The 20,482-nt window shown below is 45.3% G+C and overlaps 1 protein-coding gene across 4 annotated transcripts; it reads right to left on the bottom strand.

Moving 5' to 3' along the window:
• Window positions 1-526: 526 nt before the first annotated feature.
• Window positions 527-19,915, bottom strand: LOC306819838 (N-acetylgalactosaminyltransferase 7-like). Of its 4 annotated transcripts, XM_079337418.1 has the most exons (16): window positions 19,250-19,915; window positions 16,881-16,992; window positions 16,417-16,732; window positions 15,146-15,312; window positions 14,690-14,820; window positions 14,347-14,426; window positions 13,266-13,448; window positions 12,868-13,050; window positions 11,738-11,855; window positions 11,528-11,650; window positions 11,095-11,210; window positions 1,819-1,921; window positions 1,582-1,680; window positions 1,016-1,144; window positions 896-926; window positions 527-725 (listed from the first exon to the last, which is right to left on the bottom strand). In XM_079337418.1, the coding sequence occupies exons 1-16, from the start codon at window positions 19,370-19,372 to the stop codon at window positions 619-621; spliced, it is 2,121 nt and encodes a 706-aa protein (XP_079193544.1). In that variant the 5' UTR covers window positions 19,373-19,915; the 3' UTR covers window positions 527-618. The 4 variants fall into 4 exon arrangements, with proteins under 4 accessions (XP_079193544.1, XP_079193542.1, XP_079193541.1 ...); XM_079337416.1 differs by lacking the exon at window positions 12,868-13,050; XM_079337415.1 differs by lacking the exon at window positions 13,266-13,448 and having other exon boundaries at window positions 19,250-19,914.
• Between the last annotated feature and the right edge of the window lie 567 nt (window positions 19,916-20,482).

Here is a 20,482-nt window from a genome sequence, read left to right as displayed (position 1 = left end):
CTGATCGAGTCTGATCAGGTAAACTAAAATAAACACAGCAGCTTTGTTTGCTCAGGTCGGTCTCATCTGAGAGTTTCTCTTCAACATTAACATCTTGAAGCGGCCTTAACCTGAACCTACAATGACACATCTCCTGGTTCCCACATTAATGATGTCGCTGGCTCCTCCACAGGTAGAACGGACTCTTTGGTTAGTGAGGAAAGTATGATCAGGGGACGAAAAATTAAAGACTGTTTAGTAATTTAAATCAAAGTGAGAAAGTTTGAAACACCTGAGAGCCCAAATCAACAGAAAAGAGCCCAGTATGGGTCCAGTTCAGACCAGTAGGAGTGTTACTCGTGTGTGTGTGTGTGTGTGTGTGTGTGTGTGTGTGTGTGTGTGTGTGTGTGTGTGTGTGTGTGTGTGTGTGTGTGTGTGTGTGTGTGTGTGTGTGTGTGTGTGTGTGTGTGTGTGTGTGTGTGTGTGTGTGTGTGTGTGTGTGTGTGTGTGTGTGTGTGTGTGTGTGTGTGTGTGTGTGTGTGTGTGTGTGTGTGTGTGTGTGTGTGTGTGTGTGTGTCATCAGTATCACAGTCTGATAGAGTGTTTTACACCCGGCCTCCATGTCTGAGTCGTAGCTGGTTACACAGCCACAATGTTGTTCATCTCCCACTTCTGACTGGTTTTACTGGTGTCACAGTCTGAGATGAACACGGTGTGCAGCATGTCGGAGCGGTCCAGACACTTCCCTGAGACCAGGACAGAAAGACACATCAGCACAGATAGCTACAATAATACACACATCACATATAAACACACATAAGACATCAGGAGTGTGACAACAACTGTCCGAGGAAACGTCATCATGTTGATGGTGACAAAGAAGAACGTGTGTATTAATAAAAGAGCAAATATTTACCTGTTGGCACATGAGTGAACCGATTCAAATCCTGAAAACACACAGAGAAAAACACAATGAGGTACTGTTCAGTACTGATCTGTGTGTGTGTGCGTGCGTGTTCAAGTGTGAGTGTGTTACCTTGAAGTACTTCCAGTCAGTGTACTGGTTCCGCTCACAATGTGTAATGATGACATCTGAGTTGGCTTTTCCTGTTGCCAAGCACTGGTCATACTGCATCAGCTGGTTAGCCTCATTGATCCGGAATAACTGCAGACACACGCACACGCACACGCACACACACACACACGAACACACGAACACACAGACAGACACAGACACACACACAGTGAGTTTGGACCCACTTACTGGTGGCTCTCAGTCTCAAATATACAGAGAAGTTAAAATAGCAGAATCGGGTCATCTGGTGGTCGTGGATCAGACGTGTCTGTCAGAAACCATAAATCTTTAAAGAGAAGGCTCTGTTGGGTTTTTTTAAAGTCAGCCTCTCCTCCTCACTCAGTAAGGAAGTGTTCGAGGTAAAAACTGAAGTAAATGTAATATGGAGGAAGTGAGTAGGAAGGCCTCCTTACAGACAGTAGTATTAATGATTCCCTTTATCTAAACATCAGTCACACAGACTGAAGCTGCTCTGCTGTTTGTTAAACTGGTCCAAACCAGACCAGAAGCTCCATGTGGGTCAGTACCTGGTTTCCCCCCATCCTGTGGCAAGGTCCAATCTCCACGCTTCCGCCGTTAGTGTGTCCCATACTGTCGATACAGTAACTGGTCTCTAATCCCCGAATCTACACACATTTAAAACATGATCAACACAACTCGGAAACAAACAGAGAGAGAGAGTGTGTGTGTGTGTGTGTGTGTGTGTGTGTGTGTGTGTGTGTGTGTGTGTGTGTGTGTGTGTGTGTGTGTGTGTGTGTTCCTACCTCGCCCCACTCCACATTTTTAGGAGGCAGGGGATAATTCAGTGGGATGTCATATGCAATCTCCTCCATGAACCATTTGAAGCCTTTACAGCGATGCTCCTCTCTGATGAGAAGGAAAAATAAAAATAAAACACAGGAAAAGTTTCAAACAGCATGAACCAATATATTTATTTATAACAAGTTAGCAGGTAATAAAACACTGATTTATGAAAGCAGACTTTTAATAATCAGGACTCCTTTCAGGACAGGTTCGGAGAGTGAAATGATCTGATTTGGGGGATTCTAGGACGCTCCCAGACCAGGGCGCTCTGAAAGCTCATGAACACAGCTGCAACATTCACCACCAGTACATCTAACTTCAGGCGTAGTTTCATCTCAACCAATGCCAGTCCAGTACAGTCTGTCAACCTCATGATCCATTTTACCATCACTGTGAACAAGACTGGACGACACCTTTGTCTGAGGCAGCGGCTCAATCAGAAGCCAAAGAGTCATCCAGCAGAGAACCATGGTCTTACACTTCGGTGCTTTTCCTCATCCACTTCACATTTGGCGAACCCAAGGATGAGACGGCTCCTTGTAACAACTCCAGTGCCACAGGAACCCCCAAGAAGATTCCCAATCCTGGGCCCTTTAAAGGTCCACAAAACACATTTAGACAGGATAAGAACATTCCCATGTTCGTCCCAGTTAAGGTTAAAGATCATCCACTGTTCCACAGCCAAGATGGGATCTACACTGTGTTGGGTCCAGCCAGGATGGCAAAGTTCAGGCTGTGTATGTTTGGAGAACTACGACAAAAGACTCTATATCCCAGCATGCCTTGCAGGTACTCCCAGAATGCTTTGCCACACCTAACACAGAGGTGTGAAGTCTGGGAGGTATAAAGCCGGCCATGTCTCATTGTTCTGCCTCTTTCAAACGTCGTCTGGCGACGTCCGAGGATACCCAACTCTGTTCCTGTTTCCAGCACGCTGCTCTTTGTTTAAAGGTTTTGGCGCGCAGCTGATCCAAGGCCTTGAAGCACACCGACGTCCTAATTTCCGAGCCTAGATCATCCACTTGAACGCATCTCAGAAGTATAGCGTTCTATTTTTCCCGTATCAAAACGGTATTGAGAGAGACTGTAAGGATTACGTCTCGTTCCGTCCTTTAAAGAAAGGACACCCACGGAGATCACCTCGCTCGACGGAGGACACTACGGCCCTGCTCAACCCCCTTTGGACACGCACCGCCATCTCCATATAACTGCAGAAAGGCCGTTCCAGAACCTCTTTTCTTCCTTTCATCAACCGTGGACAAACGGTTACAAGTGAGGCATAGCTAGGTCTGGGCAGTTAGATATAGAGAGTGTGTTTAATAACTGAGTTATTATTGGGAAACGGTGATAATATTTGCTTGGTGTTTGACCGATGTGTCTTAGATTTTACCAGAGTAAAATCTCTTTTGTTCTCCTTATTTGTGCCGCTGTGTCCCGTGTGTTTCTCTGTGAGCTCCCGCGTCATAACCGGGTAATAGACTCACTATCAGAAAGACTAGTGTGAACGCCGTCTGATACAAATCCGGCCACTAGCTTCTGGTACGCGACGTAAACTGTGCTCTGAGTTGTGGTGAGCTCCAGTCCGAGATTGAGCTGTCGAGGTGCGTTGTTTTCTCTCGCTCTCTCGCCTTTACACACACACCTTTCGGTAGACGCACACACATAGAGATCTGTGGCTTTCCAGACGCTGCTGAAACGTAGATCACGTCCTGTGTCCGCCATCACGTGACCACGCGTGGTCGTCGCCATTTTGATCTGTCTCTGTCTGTCTGTTCCCCCCCCCTTTCTCTCTCACACACACACACACACACACACACACACACACACACACACACACACACACACACACACACACACACACACACACACACACACACACACACACACACACACACACACACACACACACACACACACACACACACACACACACACACACACACACACACACACACACACACAGGTTTGTTTGTTAATTGTAGTTTGGCTTATGATGGTTATTTGTTTGATTGGGTTTCATTGATTTACTTGATGTGGCTGTGTTAAATAAATTCTATTATATCTTAAAAAGTCGTTGTTTGTGATCACTGTGAATTTGCTTTGTGACTTAGGCTGGGTGAAAGGGCTTTGTGTTCGGATTTCACACCTTCAATTAAATACAGATTATTAATTATTAATGATATTGGTATTTAATTAAATAATTTGAGACTGATATTGGTAATATTTTGGTTGTTCCCTGTTTACAGGGTGGTGCCCCGAGGTTTATTAAACGCAGTTTAATAACAATTATTGATTTAGATTAATAATTAAATAAACTTAATTATTAATTTATTTTGACAATCAAATTTTACCTCACAAAACCCAACATAACTGTTGGTCAGGTATTCGCTCCTGAAAATTCCCAACATAATGATGCATCCCGTGTGAGGCCCTTAATAAACCAGCTTTGTTACATTGTTTGTTCACAGTGATCCAAACTTTTTAATCCTGAAGTGAGTCTTCTAAGGAAATTCTCTTTTCTTTGGGAGATTACTTTTTGTTGTTTTTAAAGCAAAGCAAACATCAAGTTGTGTGTTAGTTGTGCTGCTGCGTGTTGACGAGTGAGTAGTTTAATAATTTTTGTGTGCTTATTGTTGTTGGAGACAACAAGTTAGCCATTTGCTCAGTCAGGAGTGTAACTTTAAAATTGTTACAGAGCCAGCTGCCTGAGAGGTGTGTCTTCCCCCAATCCTCAAAAGGACTTGAGGTGTGAATGTTCGCACCTAGCTGCCAGGACAGACTGCACTGATCCGGTTTAGAACCGTAGGTCAGAATTGCCTCCTGCTGACTTTTTATCTTGCAGCTTCACAAACAGTAATCCACTAAGGTATTCTGTTTTACCACATCAACATTAACATTAACATGGGTACCAAAACTTCTTGTGAGCCAGGAGCTAAGACTCCTTTTGGATCAGACCACCACACATCACCAAAAGAAACTGTTGCTGGTCTGACGCAGCTCTCCTTAGAGGGGATTGCCAACCTGATCAGCTATTTCATTAGCATTTGTAAGGACACCTTGAGAAAGGTAGGTGACCAGGCCAACCCCCGAGCCAAGATCACCCCCAACAAAGACAGAATGTCTGCGAAAGACATTCAGCAGTCAGGGACCAAGGCCCCCTGTGGATCACACAATCCACCCCCTCAGGTTGGAGTTGCAGGTTTAAACCACGTCCCTTTAAAGGTCAACAGTCTGAACTCCTCCACCCTCAGCACAGGCGAAGATAAATTAAATGAGTCGGTTGAGTATATAACTCATCTAACAGGGAAACCACAGTACACATCTTCGAATGTTCTCGGCCAACTTCTCCTCCCTTTTCAGCGCAAATCATATTTGCAGCAAAAGAGACACCAGGCACAGCTCGCCCAGGTGCAAGAAGATAACCAGATCCTAAAGGACGGCTTCAAAAGGATGCAGGACCGACTTAAGACCTTGCAAGTCGAATGCAAGGCCCTGCAGGAGGAGAATAAAATACTGCAAGAAAGCTGCAGGTTAGCCAGACGAATGAAAGAAAGTGTCATGGTACCCGGAATTCAGGAGGAGCAGGTACGCACCGCAGCCCCCACGCCAGCTGAGGAAGCCCTACACAAGGGATGGGATACTGAACCAGATCCCTGGAGGAAGGAGACAGACATGTTGGACGACCAGAGGACTTATGAGTCTTCAGACGACTCGGGCAACTCCCACCAGGCTGTAACTCATGGTCTATGGACCAGACGGAGTGTCAGTGCTTCAATGGAGACACTCCAGCCAGAGGTCCAATCCCTGCAGGAAGAGAACAAATCTCTTCGTCAGCACCTACGAACTGCCAAGCAGAAGGTGTTAGACGCCTTTGAATTAATTAAGGGAGCACAGGTAAGCATAGAGCAAGCCACGTCGTCAGGATATGACTCTGATCGTGCACCAAGCCCCTTAGAAGATCAAACGCCCCTGCTGAAAAAGCTCAGTAGAAAACCGAGCAGCCAGGATAGTCTAATGACTGAACAAAGTCTTGTTCCCCCTGTTAATCCTGAACAGAAAGACTTTGACTGTAGAGCCCCTCCCTTTGAGAAAACGCTCCGGTATATTGACAGCTGTCACACCTTTTCACACCTTCACAGGTTTGAATCACCCCATGGGAAGGGGGGTGACATCTCAGCCCCCTCAGGCAGAGATTACAGCAGGCCCTCTCCTACTACCTGCAGGTTCCCACACATACACCCTGAGCGTCACAAAGGTGACGTAGCACTTGAAGGCAACGAATTGCCTCGTGCTATGAAGCAGTCCAAGAGACCACGTCACCGGCAGAGAAGACGACAGAGCCAGGGGGGTGAAGGGTTGAGCCAGCCGTAGGGTAGGTTCCAGCCTGAGGAGTCAATCACTGACAGACCTGAACAGAACTCTCGGGATGACCGAAGCCTAAGTCAGAAGGGTAGGTATAACCAGAGTTCCCAAGAGCTTCATAAGGAAGCAGGTCTCGGCAGTGAAATGACTAGCACAATTCCGAGGGGGGTGATAGATGGGGTAAGACAGTGGCAGGCCTCCAGCCCTTACAAAGAACCAGGTTCTGACTCCACATTGGGGAGGCGTGAGTAGCTCCCATTTCAAAATCCAGTAACTCTACTCACGCTTTTGTTGTTGTTTTTGTTTTGTTTGTGGCCTCACACCCATAGTGAGACTCTACATGTACATGTACATTACACATTACTGACATGCCACAAACACACACAGGCTTTCTCCTGCCCAGTCAAGGAGTTAGCCCACACATCTACACATGAAACTGTTCTCTTTCTCTCTTCCTCTTGTTTGTTTGTTTCATGTGTTTTGTCCAAGAATGCACCTTGAGCAGCAAAGCTTCGCTAATGCCTGATTATGTTTTGATGTTTAGCGTTAGACATAGTTAGACAGTCTGCCCAGACTTTGCCTCAATGCCTGCCCAGACCAAATGCCTCTTGAATTTATGGACTGTTTGCCAAATTAACTTTTGTACAAGTATCTCCAAAGCACGTGGACTGGTGGCCCATAGTGCCCTGAAGACCATGACCTGCATCCCGCTCTTCAGGCCAGGGGGGATGTTGGGTCCAGCCAGGATGGCAAAGTTCAGGCTGTGTATGTTTGGAGAACTACGACAAAAGACTCTATATCCCAGCATGCCTTGCAGGTACTCCCAGAATGCTTTGCCACACCTAACACAGAGGTGTGAAGTCTGGGAGGTATAAAGCCGGCCATGTCTCATTGTTCTGCCTCTTTCAAACGTCGTCTGGCGACGTCCGAGGATACCCAACTCTGTTCCTGTTTCCAGCACGCTGCTCTTTGTTTAAGTTTTGGCGCGCAGCTGATCCAAGGCCTTGAAGCACACCGACGTCCTAATTTCCGAGCCTAGATCATCCACTTGAACGCATCTCAGAAGTATAGCGTTCTATTTTTCCCGTATCAAAACGGTATTGAGAGAGACTATAAGGATTACGTCTCGTTCCGTCCTTTAAAGAAAGGACACCCACGGAGATCACCTCGCTCGACGGAGGACACGACGGCCCTGCTCAACCCCACTGGACACGCACCGCCATCACCTTACAACTGCAGAAAGGCCGCTCCAGAACCTCTTTTCTTCCTTTCATCAACCGTGGACAAACGGTTACAAGTGAGGCTTAGCTAGGTCTGGGCAGTTAGATATAGAGAGTGTGTTTAATAACTGAGTTATTATTGGGAAACGGTGATAATATTTGCTTGGTGTTTGACCGATGTGTCTTAGATTTTACCAGAGTAAAATCTCTTTTGTTCTCCTTATTTGTGCCGCTGTGTCCCGTGTGTTTCTCTGTGAGCTCCCGCGTCATAACCGGGTAATAGACTCACTATCAGAAAGACTAGTGTGAACGCCGTCTGATACAAATCCGGCCACTTGCTTCTGGTACGCGACGTAAACTGTGCTCTGAGTTGTGGTGAGCTCCAGTCCGAGATTGAGCTGTCGAGGTGCGTTGTTTTCTCTCGCTCTCTCGCCTTTACACACACACCTTTCGGTAGACGCACACACATAGAGATCTGTGGCTTTCCAGACGCTGCTGAAACGTAGATCACGTTCTGTGTCCGCCATCACGTGACCACGCGTGGTCGTCGCCATTTTGATCTGTCTCTGTCTGTCTGTTCCCCCCCCCTTTCTCTCTCTCACACACACACACACACACACACACACACACACACACACACACACACACACACACACACACACACACACACACACACACACACACACACACACACACACACACACACACACACACACACACACACACACACACACACACACACACACACACACACACACACACACACACACACACACACACACACACACACACACACACACACACGTGCCACGCTTGTTTGTTTTGTTTGTTAATTGTAGTTTGGCTTATGATGGTTATTTGTTTGATTGGGTTTCATTGATTTACTTGATGTGGCTTTGTTAAATAAATTCTATTATATCTTAAAAAGTCGTTGTTTGTGATCACTGTGAATTTGCTTTGTGACTTAGGCTGGGTGAAAGGGCTTTGTGTTCGGATTTCACACCTTCAATTAAATACAGATTATTAATTATTAATGATATTGGTATTTAATTAAATAATTTGAGACTGATATTGGTAATATTTTGGTTGTTCCCTGTTTACAGGGTGGTGCCCCGAGGTTTATTAAACGCAGTTTAATAACAATTATTGATTTAGATTAATAATTAAATAAACTTAATTATTAATTTATTTTGACAATCAAATTTTACTTCATAAAACCCAACATAACTGTTGGTCAGATATTCGCTCCTGAAAATTCCCAACAACTGTTCCTCCTGTATCCGAGGTTGGATGCTCGACCAATGCCTCCTTTCAGCACCCCAGAATAGACTTTCCCGGGTAGGCAGAGTATTTGGAGCACGCCCTCCATTCCCCCTTTATAAAAATGGGGACCACTGCTTTGCCCCCCCAAAGGCACAGTCTCTGACCTTCATGCCACACTGAAGATACACATCAAACAAGACAGCCCAACAAAGTTCAGAGCCTGTAGTATCTCATGGACAGCTGCCTGGTTCTGACTTCCAGTATAACTCTGAGCTCTGCCACATGCAGAAATACTCGGACGACACTGCGATAGTTGGTTGCGTCAGGGATGGACAGGAGGAGGAGTACAGGAGCCTGATCGAGGACTTTGTGACGTGGTGCAGTGACAACCATCTGCAGGTAAACACCTCCAAGACCAAGGAGATGGTGGTGGACTTCCGAAGGAACAAACCACATCTAGAACCTGTTTCCATCGGGGGGGGGTCGACGTGGAGGTGGTCAACCTACGGGTATCTGGGGCTGCAGCTGGATGACAAGCTGGACTGGTCGCCTAACATGGACACTACCTGCAGGAAGGGACAGAGTCGTCTGTACTTCCTGAGAAGGCTGGGGTCCTTCAACATCTGCAAAAAGCTGCTGCAGATGTTCTACCAGTCTGTGGTGTCCAGCGTCCTCTTCTACGCAGTGGTGTGCTGGGGAGGAAGCTGCAAGAAGAGGGACGCAGCACGCCTGGACAGACTGGTGAGGAGGGCTGGCTCTGTGGTGGGTACAGAGCTGGACTCACTGGTGACAGTGGTAGAGAGGAGGTCTCTGGACAAAATGCTCTCCATCATGGACAACACACACCACCCTCTGCACAGCACCTTCACCGGTCAGAGGAGCATGTTCAGTGACAGACTGCTGTCACAGTCGTGCTCCATGGACAAACTCAAGAACTCTTTTTTCCCCCTGGCAATAAGACTGCACAACACTTCACTGTCACGGCAGGGAAGAAGCACACGGTGAACCCTGGACTCTTTTCTTCACTTTTTTTCCCACTCCTCATCTGCACTGCTGACCTCAGTCAGCCTCCAGTTGGACACTTTAATGCATATTGATAGGTCACCTTACTGAGCACAGGTCACTTAAATGATAATCACCCTAATCATGTCTGGTTTCATCCTACTGTTGTGTTATGCTACATCTGTAATGGTTGACATGATCACCCCAACTAGGTCAAGTTTCACTCTATTGTCTTCAACACTTAATGCTAATCTGCTCCTCAATAGTTGGGTACTTAAATGGCAATCACCCTAATCACTCCTGGTTTCACCTTATTGTTTGGGACACTTAATGCTAATCACTGCTCCTTTATGTGGCTGAGCCCAATTGCACTCCTCCATTGGCTGTTTAACGACTGTACTCACACCTCTGGCACTACCTCAAACACCTCTGTACATGCACATGTAACTAGTTTCTAGAAGGTCAGCACTTGTTTTCCAAGGCTCTTTAACTGTCTACAGGTCTCTTTTAACTAGCACACGTTTCTCTCTCCTCACAGGTTAGGTACATTATGCTATATAAGTTTTAAGTCTAATGCTAATGCCAACTGCACAGGTTTAACCTTTACTCTTAGTCACATAGGAGCTGCTAAATCTTGTTTGGGGGATTATTGTATACAGAGGGGAGGGGGGACAGCGGGTGTGTATTGTAACCAATGTCTTGTGTCCTGCCTGTCTGTATACTGCTACTGGATGCCCTGAATTTCCCTCGGGATCAATAAAGTATCTATCTATCTATCTATCTATCTATCTATCTATCTATCTATCTCACATTTGGTCAAATATGCTGTTTGTCATTGCCAATCCATGACGAATACAAAAGTCCAACAACACCATCAGGGTTCAGATCAGCAGGCCATCCTTCCTGTCGTCCCTCTCTGGGTGTCTGCATTATTACCCATGTGGGCTTTAAAAACCTTCAGTACATAAATAAAGTTCCTTGGAAGAACTTCCTTAAATACTTGACTCCAAGCAGGCTGCAGACTCTTGGTGTTTGGTGCATGAGCACAGCCCACAGTTACAGTAACGTGCAGTTGAGAAGTCCCTCCAGGTATATCCACAACCTCCCAGAGACACACCCTTCGGAAACGCCAACAGAAGTTTGGTTTCAGGACCGGCACTGTGCATGGATGTGAGCCTAGCTATAACTAGTTAATAACGCACCACCTCCTGTTCAACTCTGGATCCCTCCTGGTCACATTGTGAAGATTTGAGCAAATCCGTTTCAAACTGACAGGAAGTCCGTCTGAATGGACTATTGCTGGTTAACCGTGTCAGTATGTTGAAGACAGGTGGGTGAATGGCACTAAACAGAGACACTCAGATCGAATCACATTAATCACTGTGTTACCTGAACCGTTTGAGCTCACTGATGTCTCCGTAGGCCAGCGTGAGAGTCTCAGGACGACTGGCGTAAAAATAGTCCTTATATTCATCCCACCAAACCTCCACCACCCGCACGTAGTTCTGATGAAAGACAAACACGTACACATGGATTACACCAGGCTTTTTTTTAACCATCTCTGTCAGGTTTATTTTCTTTCAGGGTCCTAGCACCGACATTAACGCTTTACATAACGAAGAGCATTTTGATGTCTAAAGATCCTTAAAAAACTCAAGAAAAACTTCTTCATGAACAATCTCAATCTGTGTAGTTGTGTTGGAAGGTCATGATGATAAAAAGTTGTTCGGATCGTTTTGACTGAGCTTCTTGGGTGATTTCCTGTTAATCAGTAAGTTCTAGTGCGGATGTGTCAGCTGTGTCTCAGTGTGAGCTGCTCTACCTTCAGAGTCGGCGATGATCCGACGTGTGCGGGTGGCGGGTTCCCCTGCCAACCATGTAACCTGTAGATGTGACCGACCCGGGAGCACGGCACGAAGAGGAGCTGACCGCCACACTGCCAGATCTACACACAAGTTTAAAGTACAGTATGTGACAAAATAATCTGAGACTGTGCTATAGGTGTTTATAAAGGGTAGTACTCTTTGTTTACCTTGTAAGATATTTCAAAGTTTTCTCCTCCCCAGATCTGCAGGCCAGGATCGTACAGACCCAGCTCAAAGAAGAAGTCTCTCTCGATAGCAAACAGACCCCCCGCCATGGCAGGAGACCTGAGGTACACACACACACACACATGTAAACAAACACGCACATACACACAGAGGAGGACTCAGACAAGGACAAAGAAACTTACAATCATCAGTGAGAATCAGCAACATCATCAGTACTTATCTGGTTAATGAACAAAGATGAGTTTCTGTTATTACTGTCATTTAGCACACACACCTGATCAGACAGTATCAGCACACAGGAGAAAGTGAGAGCAGAGCCGAGAAAGAGATCAACACACAGACAAGATGAATGAAAAGGTTTCGGGAGGGAGGGGGAAATGATGGTGCCCCGATCTGAACCCAATCACACCGGAGCGATCCCAGTTCACCCTCAGCACAGACCCGACACCATGAGCCAGCACTGAGCCTGACCCACTGACACTTAACACCACAGAGTCAGACTGAGACAAGACGCCATGTGGGAGAGAACAACCAGTAAGGCAACAACCAGTGAGACAACAACCAGTAAGACAACAACCAGTAAGACAACAACCAGTAAGACAACAAAGTAAACTCTGAACAGCTTAAAGCACAGAGGAGGCAGCGGGCAGGACAGATGTTTCCCCCCCGACAGCGTAACAACAGTGTTTAGTTAGTTAGTCAGTTAAACTGAATCATATAACCTTTTTATTTCATACTTTTCACATCGTTAAAACCTTCAATGATGTCTTAAACCACTGTCAAAATGATCAACAATACCATAGCAGAGATTTCAATGTTTCACTCATATCATTCTTCTCATGTACTTTGATTAAAGTTCTGTCTTTACTTTACTTTATTGTGTTGTTTATTTGATCTATTGTCTAACTAAACTGTCCTTTTGGGACCAATCAGGTCCCACACACATCATAACGACCTGTCTGATTAGTTCCTTTCCATGGTTACGTAATATATAGTACTAAACAGTGTAGCTATGTTCAAGGTTAATTATTAGAAACGAGTTGTGCTCAAGTTCGGACCTGTTTGTCTCCGAGGTGACACTGACTATTTTAGAGGCGTTTGTTTTGTGTACCTATATGGCTCAGTGCGAGTCTTTCTCAGATTTTTTTCTTTGTCTCCTAGAGGGACTCTCTTCCAGAGCATGCTCCAGTCCCAGGCACCTCTAGCGTAGCCGTCCTGGTCTCCTCCACCCTGGGGCCCGATGTTGTACTGCTGTCCGTCAATGGAGTCAACCAGAGGCACCGTACACACCGTTCTGACAGAGGCAAGGTGGGGCCATGCATACAGGACACACACAGGGGGAGTGTAGGGATGCAGGGGAAGTGTCCATGTAGGACACAAACAGGCGGACACAGACAGCAGTGACAGCGACAGCACGAAGACGTGGGGTGGATAGAGGGATGGAGATGGAGAAACAAACAGAACAGGGATGAGTGTTAGCATGCTGTCTGCTCTCTGAAGAGTGAGTACCGGTAGGGCTGAGTGGTGTGTTTTCTCTTGGCCTTCTCTCTGTTGCCCAGTGGGACTCTCTTCCAAAGCAGGCTCCAGTCCCAGGCTCCCCGAGCCAGCCCGTCCTCGTCTCCACCCTGCTGGGGCTCCACGGTGTACTCATTACCATCTATATAATCTATGAGAGGCACTGTGCACACTGTCCTACACACACACACACACACACACACACACACACACACACACACACAAAAAAGGCCCTTTACGTTGCCAGTTGCCGGCAGGACCTTTATGCCCCGGCTACACGTCGCCGTCAGTGTAAATGTTACAGAGGCAAAACAGTGAAGGAATTGATTTAACACTGAGCCAGCGTCAGACGTAGAGACATCAGCGTAAAAGAGGCAACAGTGACGTCAGAACCAGCAGGGAGGCATGCTCTGAGAGTGTGTGTGTGTGTGTGTGTGTGTGTGTGTGTGTGTGTGTGTGTGTGTGTACACACCAGGCCTGAAAGCAATGTAAAATCACACACTTGGCCCCCAATATCACATCACTGAGGAGGCACCATTGATGGAATAAAAAGGGGCTCTCTGTTGGATTAAACCTGGGCATTCTGTTTGTTCAGGATTGAACCCTGTGCCCTCTGTGGCATTAAATATGGGCTCTGTGGGGGGCGGGGGGCTTTCCAATAGTCCTACACTGCGCTCCCTGTGAGGTTCATACTTTCTTTCATACATTCTGTTGGGTCTTAGATTGATGAGTTCTGATTAGACTCTGTGGGTTTAAGAGGGCAGTGTTAACAGGGGTTTAATCTGAGCTGGATGACGGTTCAAGCTAACAGTCTGTTAAATTTATCTTCCACTATCTCTTAAAGGGGGAATTAAAATCTATTCTATTATTCATGCTTTCTGTTTGTGTCCCTAACAGACCCACAAGTAGGAAGAAAAGATGATCTGAAATATAGACGTATATCTGAGAGGACTGTACAGATTCTAAACACACTGAAACAGTATCACATGTATCTGTGTGCATGTGTTTATGTTTATATATATATGTGTGTGTGTGTGTGTGTGTGTGTGTGTGTGTGTGTGTGTGTGTTTGTTACCTGTCTTTTGCTATAGGAGCGATGAGAGGAGCGTACCAGTTGATTCCAACCTCACAGTGAGCATCCAGGTAGATTAACACCTGAAGGAGGGACACACAGATAAACACGTCTGTGTGTTGATGTCTGGTAAAAGTCCAACATTCAAACTCCACCCCTTTGAGCACATGTCACCGTGCCTTACACTGGCTCCCACTTCCTGCTCGCATCAAACTTTAAACCATTCTAAACCCTATCATCCAGTTCTTCACTCCTGCATGATCCACCCCTCACACGTGTGTGTGTGTGTGTGTGTGTGTGTGTGTGTGTGTGTGTGTGTGGCAGCATCAGTCACATCATCGGGTACCTCTCCTTTAGTGGCCTTATTGGCTCCGATGCTCCTGGCCTGGATCAGTCCTTCTCTCTTCTCATTCCTGAACAGTTTCACCAGACCGTTCCACTGTTTGATGTATTCCTCCAGACGCTCCTTCAGGTGGGCTACACACACACACACACACACACACACACACACACACACACACACACACACACACACACACACACACACACACACACACACACACACACACACACACACACACACACACACACACACACACACACACACACACACACACACACACACACACACACACACACACACACACACACACACACACACACACACACACACACACAGTCAGTGAGTCAGTGTGGTGGTTAGACACTTCAGTCAGACTGTAGTAGTTCATCAGATATTGCTGGATGATTCGTCTTTGGTAGCAGTTATGCTACTTGGTATTTATCAGCAGAGAAGTCTGACCTTTGTTGCTAAAGTCGTCGATCAAGACGATCTCAGCCAGGTATTTCCTTGGAGTCCTCTTGATCACACTGTGGACCGTCCTCATCAGTGTAGACCAGCCTTCATTATGAAACACGATCACCACACTGGAGGTCAGCAGTCTGTCGTCATAGTGCCAGTACTTACACCTGAGCAGGTGAGAAACACAGCGGGTTAGTGTATGTCGTGTGCCTTCGCAAATCATATAAATAATCATGGTGGGCCGCCATGGTCAATAATGCCAGGGCCTTTTTTTGGTGCCAGTCCAGCCCGGTGTCGCACTGCAGCGCTACGAACCCAAAACAAAAGATTAGATTATAATTAACAGCCTGAAACGATGCTGAAACAACAGCATGGTGAGTATTTGTATTAAAAAAAAAAAGATTGGCCAGGTCTGTCTGTAACACTTCAAGAAACAACTTTTACAGTAGAAGTTTGAAGTTAGATGAGTGTGTTTTTGAATCACAGAAGTTTAAATCCATGATTGTATTCTGTCTGCAGATTGACGAGAATCACACGTTTAAAGTGCATGAACCAAAGTTAAACCACTGAGATGGTTTGATTGTTTGTGGATCTGCAGCAAGACCGGTTAGCCACAATCTTTTAATTGAGTGTGTACAAGGCACACCCATATCCGTCTCTCTGTGTGTGTGTGTGTGTGTGTGTGTGTGTGTCTGTCTGTTTGTTTGTTAAAGGTCCCATACATTTCTCTCTGCTTTTAGATGTTCTTTAGTGTGTATCCAGCTGTCTTGTGCATGTTCAGACACATCTATGGGCACAAATCAAAAGTCTGTGGAAACATGTCTTCTACTAAGTCCTCATGTTAGCAGACTAGACCCACGTCTGGACCCTGATCGTGAGGGATTCAGAGCATTAGAAATACAGACAGATGAGAGAGCGTGCACGGAGCAGCAGTACATGAAAACAGAGACTTTTTTATTTAACATTAGCGATTTTGAAAGTACTTTAGTTTTTAAATTGCTCATTATGTCTAATGCCGCTCTGTGATGTTTGGATGTACTTATTGTTATTTCAATTAGAGATTTTGAACTTAGTTATGGGACCGTTAAAGATTGTTCATGAATAAATCCTTTTGTCTTTTACTGAATCTCTTCCTTTCTTTGATTGTTCATCTATAAGTAGCTGACACTGCATGATTTCATTCATCATGTTTGCTGCGATGTGATAGTGACACCAGCGAGGATTATTCAGACTAACACTGATCTATTAACAGTGTTAACACTGTGACTCACTCCTCATGGCGAATGTCGCTGATGCTTCTGTCCAGAGATATCATGTCACTGGCCACCATGTTGAAGCCAAACTCTTTAACGGCGGCCTGCACGGCGTCTTTGTACTCTGGACCCAGGATGAAGGGTTTGGCCCCCTCTCCAGGACCATTAGGGACGCCTGGAGGTTCTGGTTCTTGAGGCTCAAAGTTACCCAGGATGCCGTTCTTCAGGACGGGGCTGGTGTATGCGTGACTGTGGGGTTTAAACGTCACATACTGCTGCTGGATCACCTGCTTCTCGTCGGGCTGTTTCTCCACCTTCTGGGGGGTTTTGGTTCCTGATGGAGGAAAACCCGGAACCAAAGCATGAGAACATATAATCCAGACTCTCCTCTTACAGGTGGAGTGTGTGTGTGTGCGTGTGTGTTGGCAGTCTCAGAGTGCAGTGTGTTTCTGGACATAAAAAAAAACAAAAAACAGTCTCACCATGTTTTTGTCGGATGGAGTGAAGGTCAACCTCGACCCCCTCCACATGTGGCCAGGGCACCACAGGCTTAAACTGGTCTGCGGGGTCTACTCTGGGCAGGGCTACATCCTCCTGTAAGACCACATTGAGGGTTTAATCATACATAAAACCACGACTGACAGGATATCAGCTGTGAAAGTACTTTTTAAATCTGAGGTCTGAATGGCTTTTCTTTCTGAGCGGATGTTTAAACGAATACAGAACTACACTTCGATTAAAATAAACCCCACAGGGGTGCATCCATTTGACACGGTAAAAGTGTTTAACATTCAGCAACGTCGGAAGATGCATGAAGCTCTGACAATGGTTTGGGTGGTTGATGAGGTTTTGTGTGCTTCGAAGTAAACCATAAAAGAGTCCAACCATCTTTGGGAGGGATGCTCCAGTAGATGAATGAATAAACTATATTTTAAAACGTTTCTAAAAGGTTGTGAGTTATATCATATTAATGAAAACTGAATGTGACGAAGGGAAACACCACATTTGATTGAAAACAGCAAAAAGAGAAATGTCTCTGTTTTTCAGAAAATTAAATACTCATTATGAAAATATATAGGTACAACCCAGATCCATAAACAACATCATTTAACTGAGGCAAGTCTAATCCATTCATTACTATTACTGCTTTGTATACCTCTTATCCCATTCAGGTTGCTAGGGGCTTAGATGGATCAGCTGTCATTGGCCGGAGACAGGGTTACATCCTGAACTGGTCACCAGTCAATCAAAGGACTGACATACGGAGATGAACAAACATTCACATCCAACCTCAGGGAAGTTTAGAGTCACCAATGAACCTGCCGAGCATGTCTGTGCACTGTGTGAGGAAGAAAACCAACGCACTGGGAGAAAATCTAAACCCGTCACAGAAAGGCTGACTGGGATTTGAAAGAGGAACCTTCCTGCTGTCAGGCGATGGTGCTAACCACTGCACCCCCACACCGCCTCTCTTTTAAAGTCTGATGAATCTAAATTTCACATCCTGTTTGGAAAAATAATGGAACTCTGGGCTAAAGAGAGGAGGGGCCATCCGGCCTGTTATCAGTGCTCAGTTCACAACCAGCGTCAGTGATGGTATGTGGGTGGGGTGCTGCATGGGTAAACTGTAGATTTGTGAATGTTCCATTAATGCCCAAAGGTTAAGGAGCAACATACGCTGACAAATAGATCACTTGTTTTTTTAGGGAAAGCCTCGATTATTTCATCATGACAATGTTAAACCACATTGTGCAAGTACTGCAACACCAAAGCTCTGTGGTTTAAGAGTGTGGCTGATAAACAGGCATTCCCACAATCCTGACTTGTCTCCCATTGAAAAGATTGGGAGCATTATGAAATGTAAAATAAGACAAGAGAGATTCTAAACTGTTGAACAGCTGAAATCTTGCATCAAGAATGGTAAAACAGTCTAATTTGAAAATGACACTAACTGGTCTCCCTGGCTAACACATACTGCTAAAAGATAAAGTCACTCTACAGAGTGATAAACAGGATCCTGGACAAACTTTTATGAACTTTGTTGATGGCAAATATATGTCTATAGATATCTATGCAGACATGCCATGAGGAAATACAATACTTATCTTGAACAGTTTACACTACAAGCACAGATAAGGTCTCTTTTGAAAGCTCATATTCTGCAGTTTGGAAGTTCTTCAAAAATGGGGCATCGTTGGCTGAGTTTTTAGGGGCTGTAATTCTCGAAGCTGACCTGATGCTCCTTTCCTGCAAGTCATTCCCCACTCTCTCTGCCTAAAGCCTATAACAAAACAAATAATAATACTAATAAAATGCATAAAAATATCATTAAAAGCCATGTACTGTTAAAAACTCTAAACAAACAGACAGATTGTGTGATTTTGAAATAAAGTCTCCTACACTGTATCACCTACACGTGTGTCACACCTGTACACTTCCGGCTTGGTGAAGTATGACAGCTGCAGCGTGGTGACGCATGCGGATGTGTATCCTGGACCGACTTTGAGTAATAGTCAACACCGTATGTTATTTCTGTGGTCAACACAGTATGAATAAAAACCACCACAATGTAAACAAATCCCCGCTGCACACTTCTGTGTGTGTTTGTCTCAGAGCAGCGAGCTAGCATCAGCGGCTAGCTACAGTAAATCACCATGACAACCATTGAGGGCTCTAAACGTGAGCTGTCGTTATCAGACATGACAAACACACCTGTAACTCGTTAAACACGGTACATAAACACGTATAAAAGGCATACCCTGACCAGACGATGTTTTAATGCTTACTGTGACACCGCTTTTGACAGTTAACTCTCAGCTGGTTAGCTTTTGTTAGCTTCTGATTTACTCACCCGTCTGCTAAAGGGGTTTTCCTCGCTGGGTTTGGGGGACAGGGAGGACCAGATGACAACCAGAGCCAGAAATGTCCCGATGACCACTAGAGACCGCAGGAGAAAGCCCACCTTCAGTCTCATCTTGAAGCTTGTGACACGATGAGCTAGGCTAGGTTAGCTGCTGTTGACAGTAGCTAACCGGTTGGAAGCTACCTGGGCTCACAGATACCTGGACTAAGAGCTAGCTGTGAGTTTAAACACGGTACCTGCAGACGTTCACAGGAGACTTATTTGTTAAAATGATAAGAGCTCCAGCTCCAGCAGGTTTCCTTCCTCTCTGACTATCTGCAGCCGTGCTAACACCGACACTGGTCCAGCTCAGTCTGAGTTAAACACCTGTGTGTCGTCTGGTTTATATTAATTATTCAGCATCATTTCCCATAAGTTCTTCTCTTGGATCCCTTCACATACAGCCCTAGTTCAGTTTCTTACACGGATACGGATCCAACAGCAGGTTTTTCTGGTTGTGTGCTGTCCTTCTTGTTCTAGACTCCACCTGTCCAGGTTTAGCAGGCGGTGTCTGTAAGAGTCAAACACAAGAATGTACAGTTCATGACAAAGGTAATCATAGACCTGATGAGGAGTGGAGCTGCAGGATCTGATTTGCATGGCACAGGGGCGTATCGAAACTCTGATTGAAAATAATTTGTCAAACAGAGGTTAAACAAAGCATTAAAACATTAACAGACAAACAACAAGAGCACATTTACGTATTAAAGGGTATATATTGTGAAAAAAAGTGTTTCTGAACATATAGGCTATTTGGGTATTTTGTGTGTCTACAACCCACAAAATGTGAAATAAACCCACCCAGTCCTTTGATTGTGGCCTGACCAACATCAGAACCCAAACATCTGAATTCAAGCAACAATAACTGAGGATGTAAGAAGATAAGAGTGATTAAAAGAGAAACTATAATAATAAAGAGCATTAAAGGTGCTCTGTCGATTTGAAAGTGACATTTTAAAGTTGGAGAACAAATCCAGGCTTTATTTTATGAACTTAAAACACAAATTTAATTCAAAGGGGGAAAAATGGGTCTCTGTAACACTGTCTGGAGCTAAAAGAAGCTGACAGGAGAGTTACGGTGCAACTGTTGTGACGTAGCATTTTATCTTCAAACAGTGTTACAGGGACCACACTTTCCTCTGAGTTTGTGTGGAGAGTTATGAACATAAACCAGAAAAAAAA

This window comes from Symphodus melops (genome assembly GCF_947650265.1).
Source record: "Symphodus melops genome assembly, chromosome: 2".
NCBI classification, from domain to species: Eukaryota; Metazoa; Chordata; class Actinopteri; order Labriformes; family Labridae; genus Symphodus; species Symphodus melops.
Note: the sequence above shows the minus strand (reverse complement) of the source record. Positions and strands in the feature narration are given on the sequence as shown.